Source organism: Carcharhinus amblyrhynchos, chromosome 8 (genome assembly GCF_965287045.1).
Source record: "Carcharhinus amblyrhynchos chromosome 8, sCarAmb.v2.hapA, whole genome shotgun sequence".
Taxonomy (NCBI): domain Eukaryota; kingdom Metazoa; phylum Chordata; class Chondrichthyes; order Carcharhiniformes; family Carcharhinidae; genus Carcharhinus; species Carcharhinus amblyrhynchos.
The window spans coordinates 99059237-99085779 of record NC_137331.1 but is presented as its reverse complement, the minus strand read 5'-3'; the positions used below and the strand labels follow the sequence as shown (position 1 = coordinate 99085779).

At 43.3% G+C, this 26543-nt stretch overlaps 1 protein-coding gene across 1 annotated transcript in view; it reads right to left on the bottom strand.

Annotated features, from left to right (window-relative positions):
• The window catches only part of tg (thyroglobulin), a 364697-nt gene that overhangs the window by 195726 nt on the left and 142428 nt on the right, over nucleotides 1–26543 (bottom strand). Inside the window, exons 32-35 of the mRNA XM_080193545.1 lie at nucleotides 14129–14240; nucleotides 12204–12283; nucleotides 10553–10693; nucleotides 5720–5785 (exon numbers count right to left, since the gene is read on the bottom strand). Coding sequence (XP_080049671.1) covers nucleotides 5720–5785; nucleotides 10553–10693; nucleotides 12204–12283; nucleotides 14129–14240 — 399 coding nt within the window. The remainder of the gene's footprint in view (nucleotides 1–5719; nucleotides 5786–10552; nucleotides 10694–12203; nucleotides 12284–14128; nucleotides 14241–26543) is intronic.

Below are 26543 nucleotides of genomic sequence, written 5' to 3'. Positions count from 1 at the left end.
ACAGGGTGGTAGAATTCCGGCAAAGAAGCTTGACACTATCCAAGACAAGACAGCCCTTTTAATTGGAACTTCTTCCAAACATTCACCCTCTACACCACCAATTCACTGTAGCAGCGCTGTATCCCACCCACAAGATGCTCTGCAGAAACTCACCAAGGCTCCTGTCAAACCCATGATAACTACTATCTAAAAGGTCAAGGGCAGCAGACACATGAGAAGACCACCACCTGCATGTTCCATTCAAATCACTCACCATCCTGACTTAGAAATTGCCATTGATTCATTGTTGCTGGCTCACAATTCTGGCACTCCCTGCCTAACAGTCCTGTGGGTGTACCTACATGAATTGCAGTGATTTAAAAAGCAGCTTGCCACCACCTTCTTAAAGGCATTTAGGGATGGGCAATGGATGCAGGCCAACCAGCTGTACCCACATCCCTTAAATGAACAGAAAAACGTGTCGTATATGATAGTACAGGACAGAGTGTACAGATAAGGTTAATCTAGAGAGTATCCTTGTCTGCTCATCTCCAGTTCACTTCAAGTGCACTGAGCCACATCATAGCCCAGTTGATTAAAATAAAGATTAGACTAGTGACCGACCACTCAGCAAAGAGTAACAAATGCCTGGTCTGTGGTTATCGATCGCAAGAAATGAATGCGCTTCATGATTTAGGGTGGGGGTGTATTTTAGGAAGCATGTGGTTTCCCTGTGAAAGGCAGAGTTGACAGCAGTTGCTGTGGTACAGTGGGTGGGTGGGCTTTCTAGGGAACGTGTTTAATGTGGTTTCGCTAAGATAGGGGACTATAATCAACGTTTATCTAAAAAAGGCACTAGAATACAACAGAGGATCACGGTTTAAAATACAAGAACAAAGGAATATATATTGCAAAGTTAGGCTGTTTAGTAACCTCCACCAAGCCTGTTCTGCCATTTTCAGTTAGATCATGGCTGACCTGTGAACTAATGCTAAGTTCTTAATAACAACAAAAATCCATCAATCTAAAATAAAACAATTGAGCTAATCTTCAATTGCTATTGTAGAAAAGAGTTGCAAGCTTCCATAATTTCACTCCTGAAAATCTGGCACTAATTTCTAGGGAGCTGTAGCCCTGGTGTGAATGTAGTTTCTTTCTATCTACACTGTCAGTTTCCCATAATGCCTTGAAAACTTCAGTCAAGTGACCGCTGCCTTTTGAAATTCCAGTGAACAAAATCCTAGTTTTCATATTCTCTCCTCATACATTAATCCTTGGTCCAGGTACCATTCTTGTAAACATACGCTACACCCATCAATGGCTACTATATTTGTCCTGAGGTGTGGTGCCCAGAACTGCTTATGTATTTCAAGAATGACCTAACCAGACCTTTGCATAGCTGAGGCATTTCTTCCCCTTCTACACCTCTAGATACAGAGACCAGCACTCCATTAGCCTTTTGGATTATTTTGTGTATTTGAATGCCATTTCAGGCAGAAGGTTTATATTAAGGTAAATGGGCAGGACCCAGGGATGGTGAGGTGGAGGGACATGGGGTGGGGGCACAGGGGGTGGGGGCTGGGTGGTTCAGGTGGCCAGTGAATACGGGGTGTAGTCAGTGTGGGGTCAGGGGGGAGTGGGGTTGGACGATCAGTGTGTGGGTGGGAGAAGTGGACAGGGAAGGAGGTGCAGACAGAGGAGGGAGGTGGTTGGGGGGTGGTGTAGTCAGTGGTGGATGTAGTCATGGGTGGGTGCGACAAAGGGTAGACAGTAGTTGGAGGGGGTATAGTTAGACAATGGCATAATCAGGGATGGGGAGGGTAGTCGGGGCATAGGTAGGGGGAGATTAGCCTGGGATGTGTTAGTTGGGTGGTACAGTGTGTATTCATAGGTGTGTGGGCAGGTTAATGATTGAAGTGGCAATTAGTCGGGGGGGGGGGGAGGAGGGAGAGCGGAGGTGTCTAGCGGGAGTGGACAGTCATCATTAGGGATACAGAAGTATTATAATTATCCAGAAGATGGAAGTGGTTTTAAATTTTCTAACCTTTTCTGGGTAATCGTTACTGTAAGACAGTCTGAACCATGCAGATATTGCAATTTATGCTGTAGTTTTGGATGCAGGGAACTTCTTGTTCAATTGCCATGCAAACTTTACATGGGGGGGGTTTCCCTGCTAGGGTGTGGGGGGGTGGGGTGGTTCCCCGGTGCATCTTTGGGTGAATACATCTCCCCACACCTAGTACAACATCCCAGAGTTGAAAGGTTATGCGCCGCAATACACAATGGCTGAGCTCTCCAGGGTAGAAATTCTAGAGATTTTAATCTCTTTGAGTGAAGGCATTTTCTCTTATCTCAGTCCCAAGTGGCTGAGTCTTTCTCTGAAACTGTGACCTCATCTAGATTCCAAAGTTAGATGAACGAGTTACTCAACACCTCTCCTCTCAAGCCACTGAAAAATTAGGTGAGCTCTCATTTTTCGAATGACAGGAAATATAAGAATCGTCAACTCAAAGCCTCCTCATTGGATCAAATCAACCTCCTAAACCCTCAATCCTGAGTCAAGGGGACCAGACTCACTCCTGAGGTAAGGAGACCAGAACTGTTATAACATGTCTTTAAGAAACATCAATATAACATCATTAGAAGGGAAATGTGTCATCTAATCCAGTCTTAGTTTCACTTTTGCTTTGAACAGAGCACACACACACGTCTCAGATGCCTTCAAGCTTTATACCCTATGCATTACTGTTGTCTTGTGCCTGGCTTAATAAATGAACCCACAATGTGTTTATCCAGTCCCTGATGAGTGACCGGTGCCTTGTGTCTTGTTCATTAAATAAGCTCAAAAGTATTATATTATAATAACACAAAATGTACAAGTTCTCTAAGTGGGCCCTCAAGAATGCCTTTTGTCATTGCAGCGAGATTTTTTTTAACAGCTTCCTTACAGTTAGAATCAGGTGAATTTATTATGGGCAACAAAGAGATGACAGACTGGACAAATACTTTGGATCTATCTTCACTAAGGAGGACACAGCTAACCTTCCAGAAGTACAAGGGGATAGGGGGTCTAGCATGAAGGAGGAACTGAAGAAAATCCTTATTAGTCAGGAAATTATATTGGGGAAATTGCTGGGAATGAAGCCTAATAAATCCCCAGGGCCTGACGCTCTGCATGCCAAAGTGCGTAAGGAAGTGATTCTAGAAATAGTGGACACATTGGTGACCATTTTCCAGTATTCTATAAGCTCTGGGAGAGTTCCAGTGGATTGGATGATACCTAATGTGACCCCACCTTTTAAAAAAGGAAGCAGAGGGAAAACAGGGAATTAAGGATCTGTTAGCCTGACATCGATTGTGGGAAAAATGCTGGAGTCAATTATTGAGGATGTAATAACTGAGCATTTGGAAAGCAGTGACAGGATCAGTCCAAGTCAGCATGGATTCACTAAAGGGAAATCGTGCTTGACAAATCTTCTGGAACTTTTTTAAGGACTTGACCAGTAGATAAGGGTGAACAAATGGATGTTGTGTATCTGGACTTTCAAGAGGCTTTTGACAAGATCCCACAGAAGAGATTAGTGAGCAAAATTAAAGTTCATAGTATTGGGGTAAGGTATGGACGTGGATAGAGAACTGGTCGGCAGACAGGAAGCAAAGAGTGGGAATGTACGGGCCCTTTTCAGAGTGGCAGGCAGTGACTAAGGGGGTACCACAGGGTTCAGTGCTGGGACCCCAGCTATTTACAATATACATTAATGATTTAGACGAAGGAATTAAATGCAATATCTCCAGATTTGCAAGCGACACTAAGCTGGATGGCAGTGCTTGCTGTGAAGAGGATGCTAAGAGGCTGCAGGGCAACTTGGACAGACTGGCTGATGGGTAAATACTCGACAAATGCAATATGACTTTGATAAATATGAGGTTATCCACTTTGGTGGCAAAAACAGGAAGGAAGATTATTATCTGAATGGTGGCAGTTTAAGGGGAAGTGCAACATGACCTATCTCTGAATGTTGGCATGCAAGAACAGCAGGTGATGAGGAGAGCTTATGGCATGCTGGCCTTCATAACAACAGGATTTGAGTATAGTAATACAGAAGTATTGCTACAGTTATACAGGGCCTTGGTGAAGACACGCCTTGAGTATTGTGTGCAGTTTTGGTCTGCTAGACTGAGGAAGGACATCCTTGCTATTGAGGGAGTCCAGCGAAGGTTCACCAGACTAATTCTTGGACTGACATATGAAGAGTGACTGGATCGACTGGGCTTGTACTCACTGGAATTTAGAAGAATGAGAGGAATCTCGTAGAAGCGTATAAAATCCTGATGGGACTGGACAGGCTAGATGCAGGAAGAATGTTCCCAATGTTGGGGAAGTCCAGAACTAGAAGTCATAGTCTAAGAATAAGGGGTAAGCCATTCAGGACTGAGATGAGGAGGAACTTCTTCTCTCAGAGAATTGTAAATGTGTGGAATTTTCTACCAAAGATGTTGGATCTAGTTCATTAAATACATTCAAGAGGGAGCTGGACATGGCCTTTATGGCTAAGGGGATCAAGGGGTATGGAGTGAAAGTGGGAGTGGGATACTGCAAGTGCACGATCAACCATGATCATATTGAATGGTGGTGCAGACTCAAAGGAGCGAATGGCTGACTCCTGCACCCATTATCAATGTTTCTATGTTTCAATGAAGCTGCCCTCCAAACATCCTTTAAACAGTTACTCTTGATGTTTGAGTTGATTTTAATTTGTTCTCAGGATGGGCTTTCTTGGCAAGGCTAAATCTACTGTCCATCTGCAATTGCCCTGAGAAGGAAGTAGAGGAGTTTATTTATGAATGACTGCAGAACTTTTGGTGATGGGGCTTTCACAATGTGGCTAAATGGCAAATTCCAGAATAATGGCCTGGTAATGAAAAACAAATAGCAGTTCATGTCCTAGTCACAGTGGCATAGCGGTTAGCACTGCTGCCTCACAGTGCCAGGGTCCCAGGTTCAGTTCTGGCCATGGGTTACTGTCTGTATGGAGTTTGCACATTCTCTCCATGTCTGCATGGGTTTCCTCTGGGTGCTCTGGTTTCCTCCCACGGTCCAAAAACGTGCAAATTAGGTTGATTGGCCGTGCTAAATTGACTCTAGTGTCAGGGGGATTAGCTAGGTAAATGTGTGGAGTTATGGGATAAGGCCTGGGTGGGATTGTGGTCAGTACAGACTTGATGGGCTGCATGGCTCCTTCTGTACTGTAGGGATTCTATGAACCCAGAGGGGAATTTGGGAAATACCAGAACTATCTGTGTGTTACGTCTGATGATTTAAAGCCATTTAAATCATCAGACATTGCCATTTAAAGCCCACAGCAGCAATGAATTGAATAACGAGATAACCTATTTTTGATGACATTGGTCACAAGAAAAATGCTGGCTCAGCTGCCAGAGGAACTCTCGTTTTCCTTTACATTTTGCCACTGGGTCTTTGACATCCATCTGAACCATCAGAAGCAGGCATCAATTACCTAGTCTACTAAGGATTCCAGGAACTATGCATCAACCACAAAGAAAAGCTCAGGCCAACATCTTTCTGATTCAGCCCTCTGTCTGATTTTTGCCTTTGGCAATGGGAAGTTACTATTAGCGTCCAACAAGAGTCTCCCACCACCACTTCAAATTCACATTGCTTTTATTTGATTGTCCTTTAACCAGAAAAATAAGCACATGTAAAATTCTTCCAGTCTACCTTTTCGAGCAAGTGCAGGAAGGCTAACGGGAGGACACATGTTGCGTGCAGAATTCCACTGACTCACTGCAAATAAAAATTGAGAGATAAATTAGATGACAATTCATTAACTGATGAACAGATCTTCACAATTCTTCCATGTAGCTTTTACTTCCTCATCTTCTCATGAAGACATTAACTCTTCTTTAAATATTGCCCAACAAGACCTCACCTAAGTCCTTGTGTGTGACCATGGAAGATAAGTATCACGAGGTTACTTGACGTTGGGTAGGAAGTTAATCAGAGTTGAGACTGATAGTCAGTTGAAACCCATTCCTTCCACCAGAGGTTCATTGGACAGAGGTGAATAGTTGGACCTTGGCTTTTTTTTTGGTGGCCCTCCCTACACCCTCCTCCTCCCACACACAGCTGAGATCAGTTAATAGCTCAGAAATGGGACTGGATTTGGGGCATTTCTGGTCTCTATGACCTTAAGGATGGGCATTCCTGGTCTTAGGAATGGGCAAAAATTGCTGGCCAGCCAGCGACTCCCATGTCCCACGTATGAATAAAAAGTCTCTATTCCACTATGTCTTACACAGCTGCTTTGTTTCTGGAATTCAAAGCAACAATGCTTGAAGGGGAGGATTTCTGGCCAAACCAATGGCATATTTATCATCAGTTAACTGAGTCCTGGATGCAAGATTCAAAAGCTATAGCTTGACTCCTAGTTTTGTTACAAGTGAGTGGTTCCTTCCTCGCTGCCAATGCTTGGCTCCCAGTTATTGTTGTGCAATATTATGGGAAACACATTGAGAGACGCTGGAAATTTCTAGGCCTGAAATTAAAGGTTTGCACATTTCAAAGTGGTGATGTAAGTGCTCTCAAGAACTGATGAAGTAGCCAATAAATGTCTCACAATGTCTCCCCTTTAGAGGTAATGCAAAGTATTACCAGATGCTCTTGTCAGATCACTCAAATCATGCCATAAATTTTGACACCAAAGGGTGGAATTTGCTACATGTTTACACCCAACGACATGCATAATTTGAAGTGTAAAATATATACCCAGAGTATTAATATCAAGCAATCCCCACTATATCATAAAATATTAAGCTCAGATGGATGTATTTAGCTATGCCCTTATTCCTTCCATCTTTTACACAAGTCTTTCAGTTCCTATGCCAAGTACTTCTTGGCTCATTATAATTCATAGAAACAAACATAGAAAATAGAAGTAGGCCATCCAACCCTTCTCTACCATTCACTGTGTCCATGACTGATCATCAAATTCAATAACCTGATCCCACCTTCGCTCCATATCCCTTGATCCATTTTGCCCCAAGAACCATCTAATGCCTTCTTGATGTCACACCATGTTTTGGCCTCAGCTACTTTCTGTGGTAGTGAATTCCAAAGTTTCCTCACACTTTGGATGAAGAAGTTTCTCCTCAACACAGTCCTAAAAGGTTTACCTCCTTGCCCCAAACTATGACCCTTAGTTTTGGACACCCTCACCATTTGGAGCATTCTTTCTGAATCCCACCCTGTCTAACCCTGTTAGAATTTTATAAGTTTCAATGAGATCCCCTTTTTCTGAACTCCAATGAATAAAATCCTAACAGACTTAGTCTCTCATCAAATGAAGAGCTGCCATCCCAGGAATCAGCCTGGTAAACCTCTGCTGTACTCCCTCTATAGAAAGGACATCCTTCCCCAGACAAGGACAACAAAACTGCACACAATATTCCGGTTGTGGCCTCACCAACAGCCTACACAATTGCATTAAAATGTCCCTATTCTTTTACTCAAATCTTTTCACAATGAAGGCCAATATAAAATTTGCCTTCATTACTGCGTGCTAACTTTCAGCAACTGATGCACGAGGATACCCAAGGTCTAGTCGAATAATTTAGTTTTCGTATACTTATTAGTGTCACAAGTACATTCACACTGCAATGAAGTTACTGTGAAAATCCCCTAGTCGCCACACTTCAGATCCGGTTCAGGTACACTAAGGGAGAATTTAGCATGGCCAATGCACTTAACCAGCACGTCTTTCAGACTGTGGGAGGAAACTTGAGCACCTGGAGGAAACGCACTCAGGCACGGGGAGAACATGCAGATCCCACACAGACAATGACCCAAGTCAGGAATTGAACCCGGGTCCCTGGCACTGTGAGGCAGCATGTCTAGCCACTATGCCATTGTGCTGCCTCACCTCTCCACCTCCAACCATCTATCCCAATTTACATTCAAATAATAATCTGCCTTTGTATTTTTACTACCAAAGTGAATAACCTCATATTTATCCACATTATACTGCATCTGCCGTGCATATGCCCACACACGCAGCCAGCCCAAATTTGAAGCATCTCTGCATCCTCCTCACAACTCAGCCTCCCACCCAACTCTGCATCATCTGCAAATTTGGAGAGAATACATTTAGCTCCCTCGTCCAAATCATTAAGATACAATGTGAACAGCTGGGGTCCTAGCACAGATCCCTGCACTACTCCACTAGTCATGCCTGCCAGGTGGAGAAAGACCCATTTATTCCAATGTTTTATTCCAACTCTGTCTGATATCCAGCTTACTATCCATCTCAAGACACCACTTGCAATCCCATGCACTATACCTTTACATCGTAATCTGCTATGTGAAACCTTGTTGAAATAAACCACAACCATCGGTCCTTCCTGGTCAACCCCACTAGCTATATCCTCAAATAATTCCAGTAGATTTGTCAAGCATAATTTCCCCTTTATAAACCCATGCTGACTCTGTCTGATTATCCCAGTGCTTTCCGAATGACGTGCTATGAAATCATTGATAATGGACTCCAGCAACTTCCCTGTACTGACATTAGGCTCACTAGTCTATAGTTCCTTGTTTTCACTCCACCTCCCTTTTTGAACACTAGGCTTACATTAGCTACACTCCAATCTACAGGAATCATTTCAGAATCCAAAGTATTTTGGAAAATGACCACCAATGGATTTACTATTTATAGAGCTGCTTCCTGAAGTACTCTGAGATGAAGATTATTAGGCCCTAAAGATTTATCCACCTTCAATCCCATTAATTTCCTCCAAACCATTTCTCTACTAATACTGATTTCCTTCAGCTCCTCACTAAAACTTTTTTTATTCATTCATGGGACATGAGCTGGCCAGCATTTATTGCCTACTCCTACCAATGTCAACCACATTGCTGTGGCTCTGGGGTCACATGTAAGCCAGACCAGGCGAGGACAGCAGATTTCTTTCTCTAAAGGACATTAGTCAACCACATGTTTTTCTGACAATCGACAATGGTGGCATGGTCATCAGTAGATTCTTAGTTCCAGATATTTTTTATTGAGTTCAAATCTCACCAGCTGCTATAGCGAGATTCGAACCTGGGTCCCCAGAATTTTAGCTGAGTTTCTGAATTAATAGACTGGCGATAATACCACTGGGCTATCACCTCCTGTAAAGGCATTTCCAGAATATATGGTACATTATTCATATCTTCATTTTGTGAAAACAGAAGCAAAGTATGAATTTAGATCCTTAGCCATTTCTTTGTTCCCTGCTATGAATTCTCCTCTTTCTGACTGTGAGGATTCTCTCAATCTTTTTCTGTTTATAGACCTACAGAAACTTGACTCCATCACCAGGCTAAAGAGCAAGCACATGAGAGTTTTCTGCAATTACAAGATGAGTGCAAAATTAAGCTTAGAAAAATTGCTTGCAAAATATTCTGAAGTTCCTATGCAACTTTAATTAAAGCCATTTGTTGGAAAACTTCTCACCAAGATGTGCAATGTATGTTCAGTTTCGCTGAATATATTTTTATCTCCCCAGTATGAGTCATATTAAAAATGCAAAAACTTCCAAGATTGTATATTTTCAAACATAGTCGGGAGGGGGATTTCCAGCTCCCTTTGGCATGTTGTTTCGGTGGTGGAGGCGGCTCACCATTAGCCAATGCAGGCGGGATCTTCTGGTCCTGCCAATGTCTACGGTGTTTTGTGTGGTTCACCCATCCTGCTGTTGGGAACCTGCTGCAAGGGGATTCATTGGGCGTGACCGGAAAACCTCACCAGTGGGAAGGGCTGGAGAATCTGCGTTTATTGATGGCAATATGACTTGAAACTTTAATTTTTATACTGAAAGAAGGCTAGTGATTCTTAGTTTTTTAATATGTTCTGTCATATGCTAATAAGATTACCAGAAATTCAGAGTGACTTGATTGAAGTCTCGGATGGGCAATTGCCCGGCCACATATCATCTCCTTAATACAGTTACTGCATCTTCCAACAAGGAATTACCCTCAATTTCCTTTTTGAATGGGGGGCATCATGCTTTGGAGTTACGGAGGAATGGGATGCTGATGCAAGAAAATGGAACAGTTTTCTTCTTTGGAAACTCAGGGTGGGATTCCCCTTCCCTCCCGCAACCCCCCCCCACCCCCCCCCCCCCCCACCCCCCACCCCCCCCCCCCCCCCGCCATAGCATGTATCTCGGCAGAGGGAGATGGCCTGCTGTTGGCCAGCAACGGGATCTTCTAGTTCCGCTGCTGTCAATGAGATATCCCAATGAATCCACACCCCCGCCCTCACCAAGAAACCCAGTGGGACTGGAAGATCCTGCTGGCAGGAAGAATGGGGAAAATCCGCCCCCTCCCACTTGCTGTCAGCTGCAAACAAATCTCGGTGAAGTAAGTAAATCACAAACAGAGCATTGTCTCGCCAACTCGAAGGCAGGCCTCCTGTTTTTGGGATCCGGAATTGTAGCAGGTGATGGAATTAATGTCAGCAAATGAAAAGAAATATTAGATAAACCTGGAAATGTAGGGTTCATGACATACCTGGCTTCTGGTACCATCCAAATGGATAGGTCAGTGTTTCCACATCAGCTGACTCACAGTCCAGGACATGCCAGCTCTGAGCTTTCTCACTGCAGGACTGCACTCCAAGACTACCGAGTATCAGGCACATCATCTCCAAACCTACCAAACGTATTTGATAATGAACATTAATATCAATGGAGAATTTTTCACTTCTTCTCAGCTAGGTCTCACAGGCATTGCTTACCTCATTCTTTACCTGAGTGGCCAGTCTGGCCCTAGACACTGAGTATTGGTAAACTTTTCACCATGTGTTTAAATAATAGGCTCTCATTCCTCACCAAACCACCATATCCACATATTCCCAGCTGACTTCCCTGGGTAATAAACAGGGTCACATCCCCTGACCAGTTTTTTTTTTACCAACCTTTGCCAAAGTAGCCACCCTCTCTCCCACCAGCTATTAAAGCATGAACCATGACCCATTGCTGGGACCTTCCAAATCATTCTGGATGAATGAACCATATGAGGAAATTACTATCTGCGTGACAAGAGGACCTCAGTTCAATGTTCAAGACAATGTACCTCATCTGTCTGTTTACGAAAAATAAGGTGGATCAGGACAATGATTTTAAAACCACATTAGACTGAACAATGAAAATCATGCCATCTATACAGCAACAGTTGCACAGATGAAGAAACTTGTCTGGTATATAATGGTACTTACAGCATTCTGGTGGAGACTAGTCAATTGAGTATTAGAGAAGTTTAACCTGAACTACACTTACACCAGTGAACCTCTGGAAGGTTTGAAACACTCTGGAAGGCTTGATTAGGCTATCTTTGGAGGTTCACCCAATTTCCATAGAACCATAGAAAATTATAGCTCAGAAACAGGCCTTTTGGCTCTTTTTGTCTGCGCTGAACCATTTTTTGCCTAGTCTCACTGACCTGCACTTGAACCATATCCCTCCATACCCCTCTCCATCCATGAACCCATCCAAGTTTCTCTTAAATGTTAAAGTGACCCCACTTTAACCACTTTATCCGGCAGCTCATTCCACACTCCCACCACTCTCTGCAGCTCCTATTCTCGCAGCCTCTCATATTTACCTTGCTAATCCCCCTGACACAACAGTTAATTCAGCATAGCCAATCAACCTAACTGCACATCTTTGGACTGTGGGAGGAAACTGGAGCACCCGGAGGAAGCCCACACAGACACGGGGAGATTGTGCAAACTCTACACAGACAGTAACCCGAAGCAAGAATTGAACCCGGGTCCCTGGTGCTGTGAGGCTAGCAGTGCTAGCCATTGTGCCACCCAAAGGCATTTCTCAAGGGCAGTTATAGATGGGCAACAAATGTTGGCCTAGCCAGCGAAGCTTCACCCCTCAAACATATTTGGTATCATTCTACTGGTGAAATTGGATGAGAAGGGATCATGGTCTTCTGCTGTTTACCCAGCCTGAGTCTCCAGGATCAGGACACACTGTGCCATATTTTTGTAATTATTGCCCACCAGTGCATCAGTGGACTTTATCAAATGGCTTTTGTCAAACCATTTCTTTGGATGTAACTGATCTACTTTCTTGCACTGCTTATTTAATAGCTTCCCTTCTTTGTACACCATCTGTTACATTCTCTTCATTTATTCATCAATAGTTAATACCTGGTGTCCGTGGATCTTTCAGAAATCCAAATCCTTTGCAACAGGAATCTTCATCACACAAACGTTCACATTCAAAGAACCTTGGAATATAAAGTTGTGCCAAGTCAGTTCAATGGGACTCTTTGCAGCAATATTACTCCAACATTTTGCCAAGGATCACAACCCCATTGATGGTTTTCCTCAGGCTATCCTCCAGGAAACTGAAAGAGGTTACATCACAGAAGGGACAAAGATCTCAGCCTCTAACTCCCTAGCTTCAAGCAAGCCAATGTGATCCTAGGAAATAGGACATCTGACCCATTGGGTCGGTTCCACAAGATCATGGGTTGATCTGATTGTTACCTTAACTCCACTTTCCTGACTCACAATCACCCCAACACCTTCCTCTGACGCTAACCCTTGCAGCCTTAACATTTGATTCCCTTGTAGGTCAAAAAATGTCTAACTCAACTTTGATCATATTCAATATTCCAGCCTCCACTGCTCTCTGTGGAAGAGATCTCCGAAGGCGAACACTCAGAATATTCTCCTCACTTCTGTCTGAAGTGGGAGATCCCTTACTTTAAACTGTTTTAGATTCCCCTATAGTGGGAAACAGCATTTCAGCATCTGCCTTGTCAAGTCCCCTTCGAACCTGATGTGTTTCAATAAGGTCACTTCTCATTCTTCTAAATGCCAATAACTATAAGTCCAACCGGCTCAAGTTTTCCTCATAAGACAATTTTTTTGTTTCAGGAATCTGCCAAATAAAGTTTCTCAGAACTGCTTTCAATGTAAGCATTTTCTCCTGAAGTAAGGAGACCCAAACTGTACACAGTTCTCTAGGTGTCACCTCACCAATGCTTAGTACAACATCTCCCTACTTTTCCATAGAATCACGCCTTGTAGAAGGCCATTTGGCCCATCGAGTCTGCACTGGCTCTCCATATTCCATTGTCACGCAATAAAGGCCAACATTCCATTTGGTTCCTAATTACTTGCTGCAACCGCATGCTAATCTTTTGCAATGCATATACTGTAATGATTTAATTAAAGCCTTAAATTCTCAGGGCGCATAGGAAGAGACAATGCCTAGCACTTCATGAACCTCGGTAAGACTTCTGGGGCCTGCTGGTTCCCACCGTCTAGTCACTGGAAACTCGGAATCTGAAATGGACATGGTGGACATAACGGAGTTTACTCCCTTATTACCAGAAGGAGAGAGTGAACCCGGGCCTCGGCACTCTAGATGAAAGATACAAGCACTGGAGGTCCACTACACCCCACCTACATCAGTCGCAAAGCTTGAGGAACCGGACCTGGCGCTTAAACTCCACAAGAGGCTCTTGAGGTGAATGAACCACCAAGGTTCCTTGCACCTAGAGGAGGAGAGATGTACTGATTTTAATGAGGCCCACAATGTGGACCTCTCAGAATATGAGCTTCCAGATTAATGTCTTTTCCAATCAGTATGTGTACATGACGTGGAGTGTCAGAGTTACTGGCACTCTTGATTTATGCTCCATATGAGGATGTACCTGTCCGAGAGTTGCTTACTATGTAACTAAGTCTAAATTTGATGAAGGCACACTAGCCAAGAAGGAGTTATTTCAAAAACACTCCAGAGACTTTAAACAATTCATGCCAATTTGATTGTCCCAGTCTGGTATGTATCAAGGAATAGAGACAGGAAGAAATATTTTTCACAGAAAGAGTTATAAATTGCGAGATATTTTCCCTGGAAAGGCTGTTGAATGCTCAGAGAACTGGAATCTTCATGACTGAAATCGCTAGGTTTTTATTAGGTAAGCTTACCAAGGACTTCGGGTAAATGAATTGAGGTATAGATCAGCAATGGTAGAGAAAGCTCAAGGCAAATAGTCAGAGTGAGTCCAATACCTCTGTGAACTTCAATATAAAGAAGGTGTCAAAGGATGAGTACTTACCCAGTTTGAATACCTCTTGCAGTAACATTCAGCTTGTTCCTGACTGAGATTCCCCGCAGCTCACGAAATGGTAAGCGGCTATAGAAATTTTTCACACTTCCTTCAAGGACATCTGAAGGAAAGAAAGAGTTATTCAGACTCATTGTAGACTTCAAGAACTATTATTTCCACCTGAAATAGTGGATTTCCTTCTAAGTGTCAGAAACCCACTTGACCAGTCCGAAAATTACTTCACGGTAGTGCAATAAAGTTATTAAACAGCTAATCATCATCAGTGATCACCTGAAAAGTCAATTATTACATTCGGTAAATGCACAGGATGAGGTTTGTTACAGATCAATAACAGAGATTAAATTTGTTACATGCCTTGAAAATTGTTCAATTAAATTTGGACAGCACGGTGGCACAGTGGTAAGCACTTTTGTCTCATATCACCTGGGACCCGAGTTTAATTCCCGGCTTAGCTCACAGTCTGTGTGGAGTTTGCACATTCTCCCCATGTCTGCATGGGTTTCCTCCGAGTGCTCCAGTTTCCTCCCACAGTTCAAAAATGTGCAGGTTAGGTGGATTGGCCATGCTAAATTGCCCCTTAGTGTCAGGAAGATTAGCTAGGGTAAATATATGGGGTTATGAGAATAGGGCCTGGGTGGGATTGTTGACGGTGCAGACTTAGAACATAGAAAATAGAACACTACAGCACAAACAGGCCCTTCGGCCCACGAGTTGCGCCGATCACATCAACACCTACCAACCTACAGACCTATCTATAACCCTCAATCTCATTAAACCCCATATACTCATCCAGAAGTCTTTTAAAAGACCCCAGCGAGTTCGCCTCCACCACCACTGACGGCAGCCGATTCCATTCACTCACCACCCTCTGAGTGAAAAACTTACCCCTAACATCACTTCTGAACTTCCCTCCTTGCACCTTAAATCTGTGTCCTCTCGTAGCAACCATTTCAACCCGGGGAAATAGCCTCTGAGAGTCCACCCTCTCTATTCCTCTCAACATTTTGTAAACCTCTATCAGGTCGCCTCTCAACCTTCGTCTCTCCAGGGAAAAGAGTCCCAGCTCCCTCAACCTAACTTCATAAGGCATGCCTCCCAGTCCAGGCAACATCCTTGTAAATCTCCTCTGTACCCTCTCAATAGCTTCTACATCTTTCCTATAGTGAGGCGACCAGAACTGCGCACAATACTCTAAATGAGGCCTGACAAGGGTCTTATAAAGTTGCAGCATTACCTCCCGACTCCTAAACTCAATCCCTCGATTAATGAAGGCCAGTACACCATACGCCTTCTTGACCACCTCCTCCACCTGCGAGGCCGATTTAAGAGTCCTGTGGACCCGGACCCCTAGATCCTTCTGCTCTTCAACGCTACTCAGACTTCTGCCCTTGATAGTGTACTCGTTCATCCCGTTGGTTCTGCCAAAATGGACGACTACACATTTATCCGCGTTGAAGTCCATCTGCCACTTCTCCGCCCAGTCCTGCATCCTATCTATGTCCTGCTGCAACTTTTGCCATCCTTCCAGACCATCCACAACACCACCGACCTTAGTGTCATCAGCGAACTTACTTACCCATCCCTCCACTTCCTCATCCAGGTCATTTATGAAAATGACAAACAACAAGGGTCCCAGAACAGATCCTTGAGGCACACCGCTGGTGACTGACCTCCATTCAGAAAAAGCCCCATCCACAACCACTCTCTGCCTTCTGCAGGCAAGCCAATTTTGGATCCACAAGGCCAAAGGCCCTTGGATCCCATGCCCTCTCACCTTCTCAAGAAGTCTTGCATGGGGGACAAAAGGCCTCTTTCTGCGCGGTAGGGATTCTATGATTTAAATTTGATCCCTCTTCGCCACATTAGAGGTGAGATTTTCCTATGTCTGCTTGCAAACACAGATAATCGCTTGAGTAAAATCTTTTTAGGTGGTTATAAACTTCTTTGGGATATTAGGTGCCAATGCCAATCCCATCCTATCCCTGCACACATCCAGGAATTGGAGATTATTCTATCAGTCTCCTGACTTTTGCCTTTAAAATGGTAGATAGGTTTGGGAAGAAAGAAAGTGCATTATTGACCACAGAATTCTCAGCTCCTGACCTGCTCTTGAAGCTACAGTATTTAAGTAGCTGATCCAATTCAGTTTCTGGTCAATGGTAACCCCCAAGATGTTGATAGAAGGGGAATCAGAGTTGGTAATGCCATTGAATGTCAAGGGCAGATTGTTAGATTCTCTCTTGTTGGAGGTGGCCATTGCCTGGCACTTGTGTGGCATGAATGTTACTTGCTACTTATCAGTCCAAGAATTAATATTGTCCAGGTCTTGCTGCATACAAATATGGACTGCTTCATAGAATCATTGAATCAATGCAGAAGGAAGCCATTCAACCCATCGAGTCTGCACCAACTCTTTCCAAAAGAAGCATCTCACCCGGCCCTCCACCTCGCCCTATCCACATACTCTGCGCACTTACCATGGCTAACCATCTTAACCTACATATCATTGGACACTAAGGAGCAATTAAGCATGGCAAATTCACCTAAACTGCATATCTTGGACTGTGGGGAAAAAGCAGAGCACCCAGGGAAAGCCACGCACCAATGGGAAGAATGTGCAAACTCTACACAGACACTCACCCAAGGCCAGAAACAAACCCATGTCCCCGGCGCCATGAAGCAGCAGTGCTAATTACCCTATCCCTGTAACTTCATGTATTTAACCTGCTAACCCTCCTGACACTAAGGGACAATTTAGCATGGTCAATCAACTTCACCCACACATCTTTGGAGTGTGGGAGGGAACCGGAGCTCCCAGGGGAAACCCAGGCTGACACAGGGAGAAACTCCACACAGGCACTTGAGGCCAGAATTGAACCCAGGTCCCTGGCGCAGAGCAAATCATTGTGCCACCATGCCATCCAATTTGCCCAGCACTGGGTGAAACATTTCCACACTTATTTCCAAGAGAAATCACAATCCCATTAGAGGGTGAAGACTTCCATCTATTCTAGCCCCGTTCATCAATGGCAAAAAGCTACTGCCTAAAACAACATGCCTTTCGTTATAAATATCTGAATAGGTCAGCACAAAATCGAATGCACAGTGTGCATTTTCTATATTTTCTGGAAGATGGGTCTAATTTTGAATTGCTAGCTCGTCACATTTGGGCTTGTAAATACTTAATTAAAGCAAAGGGCAGCCAAGAGACAAGAAGACTGAGTCAGTGATTCTTGGCATAGCAAAGGTGCAGCATCTGCGAGTCTGAAAGAAGTTTTAACTCTACACCTGGGAAGGCAGCTTGTAAAATATTCTCAGCTTTGGGGTGCTTGTAAAATTCAGGTATTTCTGAAGCCAGTGCTAAATATAAGTCAGCAAATCTCTTGCGATAAAATGGAATGCGCTTAGTTAAAAATAAACACGTACACATACAATCACACAAGCATACATAAATAACAACATCTTGCATGCACATAGCATCTTTAGTAAAACATTTCAAGGTGTTTCAGGACGTTAAATATATGGCACTAAGTCAATCACATGCACACATACATGCGCATGTAAATATACATATCCATACAAAATTTTTGCAAGTATAGGAAGAGAAAGAGGGTTGTTAAGGGCAATGTTAAAAGGTAGATGGCTAGAAACTGGATAGCCTTGCTTTCTGGGTGTGGGGTGGTTATGATTCATGACCTCCCCTGCTGGTTTCAAACATCCATTTGGTGCAGCCATCTCATTTCCATGGTTATGGCATGGCCCCAAACAGGTCCCTCACTGAACTGCCCTCTGCATCATGTGGTGAGTCACTGAGTACAAAAGAGCTGCAGCCAACTTAGGGGAACAGGTCAGCTTACATGCAAATTCCTCAGAGGACAGGGTTGTAGACAAGTTGCAGTAGACTTGAATGTGAAGCTCTTTGGGGAAAAATTGAAAACATTAATGATAATACACACCAAGATGCCTGGTGCATTAATCAGGCCAACTTGACAGTCTCCATTCATTGGCTAGAAGCATAAAGGAATCAGCTCCAAGGGATAGCAAATAACCTTGACTTGAAATTTCCATCAAGCAAGTGGTGGGCACATCCCTGGCAATAACGGAAGAGTGACTCATAGTGGAGCATCTTACTGGCTGCTGTCCTGACTTCCACTGCAGCACAGGCAGAGATCTCCTGGTTTCTCAGTGCTACATCAGAAGCTCAAATGGAAATCGTGAGATCCTGGCTGGTGTCATCCAGGTTGAGATGTTTCTTAATAAATTATCTATATAGCCTGCTGCCTTATTGATTTTAGTCTTCAGGCCCAAATCTTGAGTGAGCAAAAAGAAATTCTAGTTTGACATAGCAGTTTCCTGTTAAGTTATATTTGATTTTAATTTGTTTGTTACAGTAAAAGTCTTATAAAAGTGAATACTTGTTCATCAGTTTATTTCTTTAGGCACCAGGGAGATTCCTCTCTTTGCTAAAGTTACTAGTCTCTACAGGGATCTAACACACCTATAATTTAAAGTCAACAAGGCTAACTGTAGTAATCTTGACCGTCACCATGGCTACTTCATCCCAGACAAGAAATTGAATGATTAAACTGTCTGACTATTTTCCAAATTACTCTTTAACTGGGAGACCAAAGAATGAGAAAGGGAAAATTCAGAATGAAATCAAAATTCAGAATAGAACAATAACAGGAAGGTATTGCTGTCTGATATTTAAAGTGATTAAAACTGAATGATTTATCTCAATGATATAATCTCCCAAGGAACCTATACCTATCTCCCATACCTCCTGCCCGTCCTCCAATGATTTAATAGTGTAGCAGGGCTTGGAATTTAAACAGAATTGGTTGTTTCCATCCCCATGACTGGGGATGGAAACCAAAGTCTCATGTATAGTGTTACAGCGAGCCATAAAAGACCCCAGGGGTGAAATTGATTGAGGCCAGTGGCAGAAAACAGGCTTGAGGTAAATCAGCAGCTTATTTTTGACTGTGACAATTTTCTTTTCACTAAAGCTCACAGAATAATAGTTCAAACTCTTTTTGGAGAGCTGTTTCTTCGCGGCTAGAGAAACTCCATCAGCAGTCGCTCCGCCTCATTCTTCAGATTCAAGCGGAGGGCAGTCAAATAAGTATTAGTGCCTTATTTTATTCAATTGTTCATGGGATGTGGCCATCACATGCATTTATTGCCCATCTCTAATTACCCCTGGGAAGATGGTGGTAATCCATCTTCTTGAGCCACTGCAGTCTTGTGGTGTAGGGACACACGCAGTGCTTTTGAGGAAGGGAGTCAGGAATTCTCCAGTTGTTCACACAGGCAGGATTCTCCAGTCCCACTGGTAGCGCACCTCAGTGCACAGGTTTCCTGCCAACGTGGGGTAATGTCAATGGGAATTCCTATTGACAGCAGTGGGACAGAGAATCCCGCCACTAGCAAACAACATGCCATTTCGTGCCAACGGGAAACACGCGGCTGGGAGGCCAGAGAATTTTGCCCTAAGTATTTTAAGCCAGTGACATTGAAGGACTAGCAACATGGCAACAGAATGGCATGAGGCTTGGAGAGGAACCTGTGGGTGGTGGTTTTCCTATCCATCTTCTGTCCCTATCCTCCTAGGTGGTAGAAGTTGTGGGTTGGAAGGTGCCATCAAAGGAGCTTTGGTGAGTTACTGCGGTGCATCTTTTTGGTGACACACACTGCTGCCACTATGTGTTGGTGGTGAATGGGGTGCCAAAACAAGTGGGCTAATTTGTCCTGGATGGTGTTGAGTTTCTGGAGTATTGTTGGAGCTGCACTCATCCAGGCAAATGGAGAGTATTCCAACACACTCCTGACTTGTGCCTTGTAAATAGTGGTTAGTTTGGGGATAAGGAAGTGAATTATTGGCCACAGAGTTCCCAGTCACTGCTCTTCTCTTATAGCCACAGTATTTATAAGGCTGGTCTAGTTCAGTTTCTGGTCAATGGCAATCCCCAGGGTACAGACACAAGGGGACTCAGCATTGGTCATGCCATTTGAATGTTAAAGATGGGTGTTTTAGATTCTCTCTTGTTGGAGGTGGTCATTACCTGGCACTTGGGTGGCATGAATGTTACTTGCTACTTATCACCTCAAAATTGCATGTTGTCCAGGTCTTGCTGCACATGGATATGGCCTGCATTAATATCTAAGGAATTGGGAATGGTGCTGAATGTTGTGCAATCTTCTAAGAGTTATCCCCACTTATGATGGATGAAAGGTCATGCCAAAGCAACTAAAGGTGGTTAGGCCCTACACACCACCCTGCAGAACTCCTGCTGCGAGGTCCCAGGGCGAGGTGATTGACCTCCCATCAATCACAATCATCTTCCTTTGTAAGGGATATGACTTCTACCAGGGGAGTTCTTCAGTTTTTCTGAGCTCCTGAATGGCATACTCAGTTAATAACAAACTTGATTTCAAGAACAGTCATTCTCACCTTACCTCTTGAGTGCAGCTATTTTGTCCATGTTTGGACCAAGGCTGTAATGAGATCAGGAACTGAATCAGGAAGCCATGTTGGACATCAGGTTATTGAAACTAGCTCCACAAATATTCAGGCAAAACTCTTGCAAAATCAACACCCAACCGACTGGCCGGTGTCCGGATGGCCAAAAACTGTCTCCCCTGCCCAGTCTTGTTTTCAACTATCAAATGGTCAGCATTTCAGGGGAGGGGAAAGTAAATGCTTCAAAGATACCCTGAAGTTCTCCTTGAAGTGCAAAAAATTGATACCAATTACAGAGAAGATGTTTTTACCAATCATTAAAACTAGTGAGCGCTTGTCCATCAAATTCACAAGGATCTGTTTTGGGGCCACTGCTGTTTGTCATTTTTATAAATGACCTGGATGAGAGCGTAGAAGGATGGGTTAGTAAATTTGTGGGTGACACTAAAGTCAGTGGAGTTGTGGACAGTGCGGAAGGATGGTGCAGGTCACAGAGGGTCAAAGATGGGCGGCACAGTAGCACAGTTGTTAGCACTGCTGCTTCACAGCTCCAGGAACCTGGGTTCAATTCCCGGCTCAGGTCACTGTCTGTGTGGAGCATGCACATTCTCCTCGTGTCGGCATGGGTTTCCTCTGGGTGCTCCGGTTTTCTCCCACAATCCAAAGATTTGCAGGTTAGGTTGATTGGTCATGCTAAGATTGCTCCTTAGTGTCCTGAGATGTGGTAAGATACGTAGGGATATGGGAGTAGGGCCTGGATGGGATTGTGTTTGGTGCAGACTCAGTGGGCCGAAGGGCCTCTTTCTGCACTGTAGGGTTCTATGATTCTATGAGAAAAGCTGCAGAGCTGGGCTGAGAGGTGTCAAATGGAGTTTAATGCAGAAAAGTGTGAAGTGTTTCACTTTGGAAGGAGTAACAGGAATACAGAGTACTGGGTTAATGGTAAGTTACTTGGTAGTGTGGTTGAGCAGAGAGATCTTGGTGTCCGTGTGCATAGATCCCTGAAAGTTGGCACCCAGGTTGATAGGGTTGTTAAGAAGGCGTACGATGTGTTAGCTTTTATTGGTAGAGGGATTGAGTTTCGGAGCCATGAGGTCACATTGCAGCTGTACAAAACTCTGGTGCAGCCGCACTTGGAGTATTGTGTAGAGTTCTAGTCGCCACATTATAGGAAGGATGTGGAAGCATTGGAAAGGGTGCAGAGGAGATTTAGCAGGATGTTGCCTGGTGTGGTGGGAAGGTCTTATGAGGAAAGGCTGAGGGACTTGAGGCTGTTTTCGTCAGAGAAAAGAAGGTTAAGAGGTGACTTAAGAGGCATATAAGATGATCAGAGGATTAGATAGGGGGGATAGTGAGAGCCTTTTTCCTCAGATGGAGATGGCTAGCATGAGGGGACATAGCTTTAAATTGAGGGGTGATAGATATAGGACAGATGTCAGAGGTAGGTTCTTCACTCAGAGAGTTGTAAGGGCATGGAATGCCCTGCCTGCGACAGTAGTGGATTTGCCAACATTAAGGGCACTTAAATAGTCATTGGATAAACATATGGATGATATTGGAATAGTGTAGGTTAGATGGGCTTTCACAGGTCTGCGCAACATTGAGGGCCAAAGGGCCTATACTGTGCTGTAATGTTCTATGTTCTATGTAACCACATCATCTTTAATGGAAGTATGTTGATGTCAAATATTAAATACTAAATGCCTGCTAGACTCACATATGGAATCTTTTTAAATGAAGATTTCAACTGTTGAAACAGAGATACTGACTTAAGGTGGCTGCCAGAAGTCACCCGATCTATCTGCAACTGCATGTTGGCCAAGTATTCAATGTAAATTACAAATAAGACATGCCCCAGTCAATCTTCCTGTGGAATTTCAAACCTACTAATATCAATGATTACTTCTGAGACAGCCTGAAGCCAAAAATGGCTGCCATAATTTGTGTCACTGTATAGCTCATTCCATTTTATCAGAATGGAGGAAGAGAGTCCACTGAGTCCTTATTATTTTATTCCTACCTCATCATATGGAAGAATGGGTCATTCAGAAGTGAAAGCTTGGGCATTTAAAAATTAATCACCAATGGCCAAGATCTAACCAAACCTGAGCTAATCCATTATCTTCTACAGAATACACAATCAATCACTCTGGAGAGAGAGGTTATGTGATAAAAATTACTTATTGGAAGAATATTTTAATACAAGTTTAATACTTGCTTGTCAGTAACCTGGAGAAGTAACATCAGAAAGTGGAAAGCTGCTTGTATCTCTCTCTCTCTCCTCAATGAAGTTGAACCCTGTTTATGTATATCAGTTTGAGTAGCAGCCAGAGAAATCTTAAAGAAAATTTCAAATTCTACTTCAGTGTTCCCATTTCCCATGAGAACAAACAAGGATTCCAGCTTTCAGAACTATCTCAGCAACAATGAGGAAAACAAAGCGAAAAGGTTGGCTTACAACTGCAGAGTACATGATTTTAAAAAAAATCACTTCTTAAAGGTGCACTAACGTTGCAACATATGTTTGTCTGTGTCTCTGTGTGTGCATGTATAAGTGTGTGTGTGTGTGTGTGTGTGTGTGTGTGTGTGTGTCTATGTGTGTGTGTGTATGTGTGTGTGTGTGTGTGTGTGTATGTGTGTGTGTGTGTGTGTGTGTGTGTGTTTAAACTCAAGAAAGTATGTCTGAATGAGTTATTTGTAATTAGCATATAAACAGTTGAATGAATACATTGAATTGGCAGTTCATCCTTTTAAATTTCAAAAATCTGCTACAATGAACAAAGGAGTGGGATAAAGAATGAGAGTCCTCCCATCATTCCTAACCTGCTCCGAACAATGCTTTGAGTCACAATGTCCAAAAGAGTAGGAGCAGAGAAGGAAAGTAAAGGAAGCAAGTCCTGCATTTTGGATCCCACTGCCTCTTGGGCTGCCCTACGCAGGAGGCAGTGGGATGTGCTCAAAAGGTCTGTGAGTTCGAAAATTGGCATGTTCAGTAATGTGAATACTCATCTACGCGATCCGGAGGGGATGTCGTCCTCATATAGAGGGACAGCTGAGGCCAATGCCGGAATTCTACCGCCCTGCTTCCCACGGAATCAGAATGGGCAACAGATGGACAATGGCAATGCCCATTGACCTCGGCCAGGATTTTCCAGTCTCAGGTTGAGGGAGGCCATAAAATCCCACCCCAACAGTGACTGGATTAGAAATGAAAATTATTGCAATGTTTTCTGAATTAATGGAAAATAAAAACTTGCAAGGCTGCTGATTCAAGGTAAGCCCATTTCACATTGATGCTTAGACCAATTTCACTACCCCTACCTCTCCATGGTCTCAATCAAATAGTCATTTTGAACCAGGATTGTATTTGCAGGCAGCAAACATGCCTCAGTATTTGGGAAAAGGAATGGAGGAGTGGGCCCTTATCTGCTTATGATCAAGGGTATCCCATAAATTCAGATGGAAAGTCAGATCTCTGGATAAGAATGGGACAAAGTTTGTTGACAGATAACCTCTGACATGAACAAGGCCAAAGGGCCAGAGATCTGTAAGTATACATGCATACAGCAAGAACTATACAGGATATACGGTGCTGAAACAGACTATCGGCTCAATCCATGCTGGAATTTATGTTTGACTCACACCTCCTAGCTTCTTCATCTAAATCTATTGTTGTGAGTCTCTATTCCCTTCTCTATCATGCGTGTCTAGTTTCTCCTTAAATGCATCTATACTATTCATCTTCACCACTCCCTGTGGTGGCAAGTTCAACATTCTCACTGCTCTTTAGGGAAAGAATTTTTTTCTGAATTCCTATGAGATTACTTAGCAACTATCTTATATTGATGTCATTAGTGCAACACCCACATGTCTGAGTTAAAATGCTGTGGGGTTCAAGTTCTAGCCCAAAGATCTGAACAATGAAATCTAGGCAGACAATGAGGGAGTGTTTTTGATAAAGGGCTTGGTCTTGAAATGTCAGCTCTTTTCTCATCTTGCAGATGCTACCAGATCTGCTGAGATTTTCCAGCATTTTCTCTTTTGGTTACTGAGGTTTCTCTGACTTGAAATCAAGGCTCTCTCTCTATTTTTCAGTGCAGGTATCATTTCGAAGAACAGTAAGTTCTCTATGATGTCCTAGCCAATACCTACCCTTCTGTCAGCACCTCAAACAAGATCTGACTACTATTTAAAGTGTCGCAAGTGGGCTTACATTAACACAGCAACAAAGTCACTGTGAAAATCCCCCAGTCACTACTCTGGGTACACTGACAGAGAATTTAGCATGGCTGATGCACCTAACCAGCACATCTTTCAGACTGTGGGAGGAAACCCATGCAGACACAGGGAGAATGTGCAGGCAGTGACCTAAGACCAGAATCAAACCCAGGTCTCTGACTCTGTGAGACAGCAATGCTAATCACCGTGCTAACGTGCCGCCCCAGTGAGAAACAGCAATAAGGGCTCATCCAGGATTTGAACCTGGAACCTCTCACAAGCTTGCTAATCGTAACCTCCAAAGTGAGAATCATATGCCTAGACCAAGGAGCTGCCCGCCACTGTTTGTTGCTGCTTGTGGGAGCTTGCTGTGTCTAAATCAGCTGCAGTGTTTTCTACGTTACAACAGTTGCAAAACTTCAAAGGTAATTTATTGGTTGTAAAGTGCTTTGTGACATCCTGAGGTTGGGAAAGCCACCAAATCAATGGAAATCCTCTTAAAATTATTGCCATCAGAAGAAGGGAGAAATGAATCAGTTATGTGACCTGTTTGGAATGAAACTGGACTGGAAATAAATGGAAAAAAAATCAACTGAGGTGTAAAACAAGGTGGTAAATCACCGATCACCCCTTTTCTGTGGTACTGGCAAAGACTAATTCCATATCTTCTCATATCCAAGCAAACACAAAAAGAATGATATCTTTTTCAGAGGTCCCAAAAATCAAAAACACTTCCTTCCTTTTGGTCTGTAAAGAGTTAATTATATCCTGGGATGCTTTACTACTAAGTATGGTGGGGATTCCAAACGGAAAGGGGTAATCTGAGCAAGAATAGGATTCACCTCAGGCAGTCTCTGTCTTTCAGGCTGACCTTCCTGCATCTTTCCATCTCCTTGGAGGCACTTTAATCTTTTAATGAAAACCATCACAGCCGGAGAAACCCTTTGTCGTAAAATGCGATGTATTATAAAACCTCAGATGAAAGAAGCCTCGCTGCAGACTGGTATAAATCTTCTCAAAGTAACTGGGGCTAATGATGATACAATACTCTGCTGCTTTTTAGAATATAGCAATGATCATTGCCAGTGCTTCGGATTGTTAGAATCCTAATTTTATACTATATGCTGACAAATGAATGGGCAGATGAGGGAGAAGTGGCAGAAAGCAAGAATAAAATTATCTCCTTATTAGGAACAGCCAAGGTCTGGATTTTTTTTTTGGGCCTACTTACTTCACAAGATGAAGAAAATATTATAGGGAAGGCTTTAATGGATTCCACAATGTCCTGCCGCTGAAAAGAATAATTTCCACGTACATGATGGATGATTAACTTGAGGAAGAGGCTCTTCAAAGACAAGGAAGTCCAGCATGTCAGATCAAAAGATTGTGCCAAAGCAACTATCTTCCAAAGTGCTTAATGGATGACCCAGTTCAGCCTCCTCCTGTGGTTCAGTGTCACAGATGCCAGTCTTTAGACAATTTGATTCACTCCAAATGATGTTAAAAAATGGTTGAGCACACCGCAATAGTAAGAGTGCTTGACAACATCTAGACTGTAACACTTAAGATAGCGCTCCAGAAAAAGCTGTGCCTCTAGCCAACATATTCCAGAGCAACTACAACATGGGCTTTTCTCCCACAATGCAGAAAACTTCACAATTATGTCCTGTCCACAAAGCAGGACAAATCCAATCTCTGCCCCATCAGTCTGCTCTGAATCAA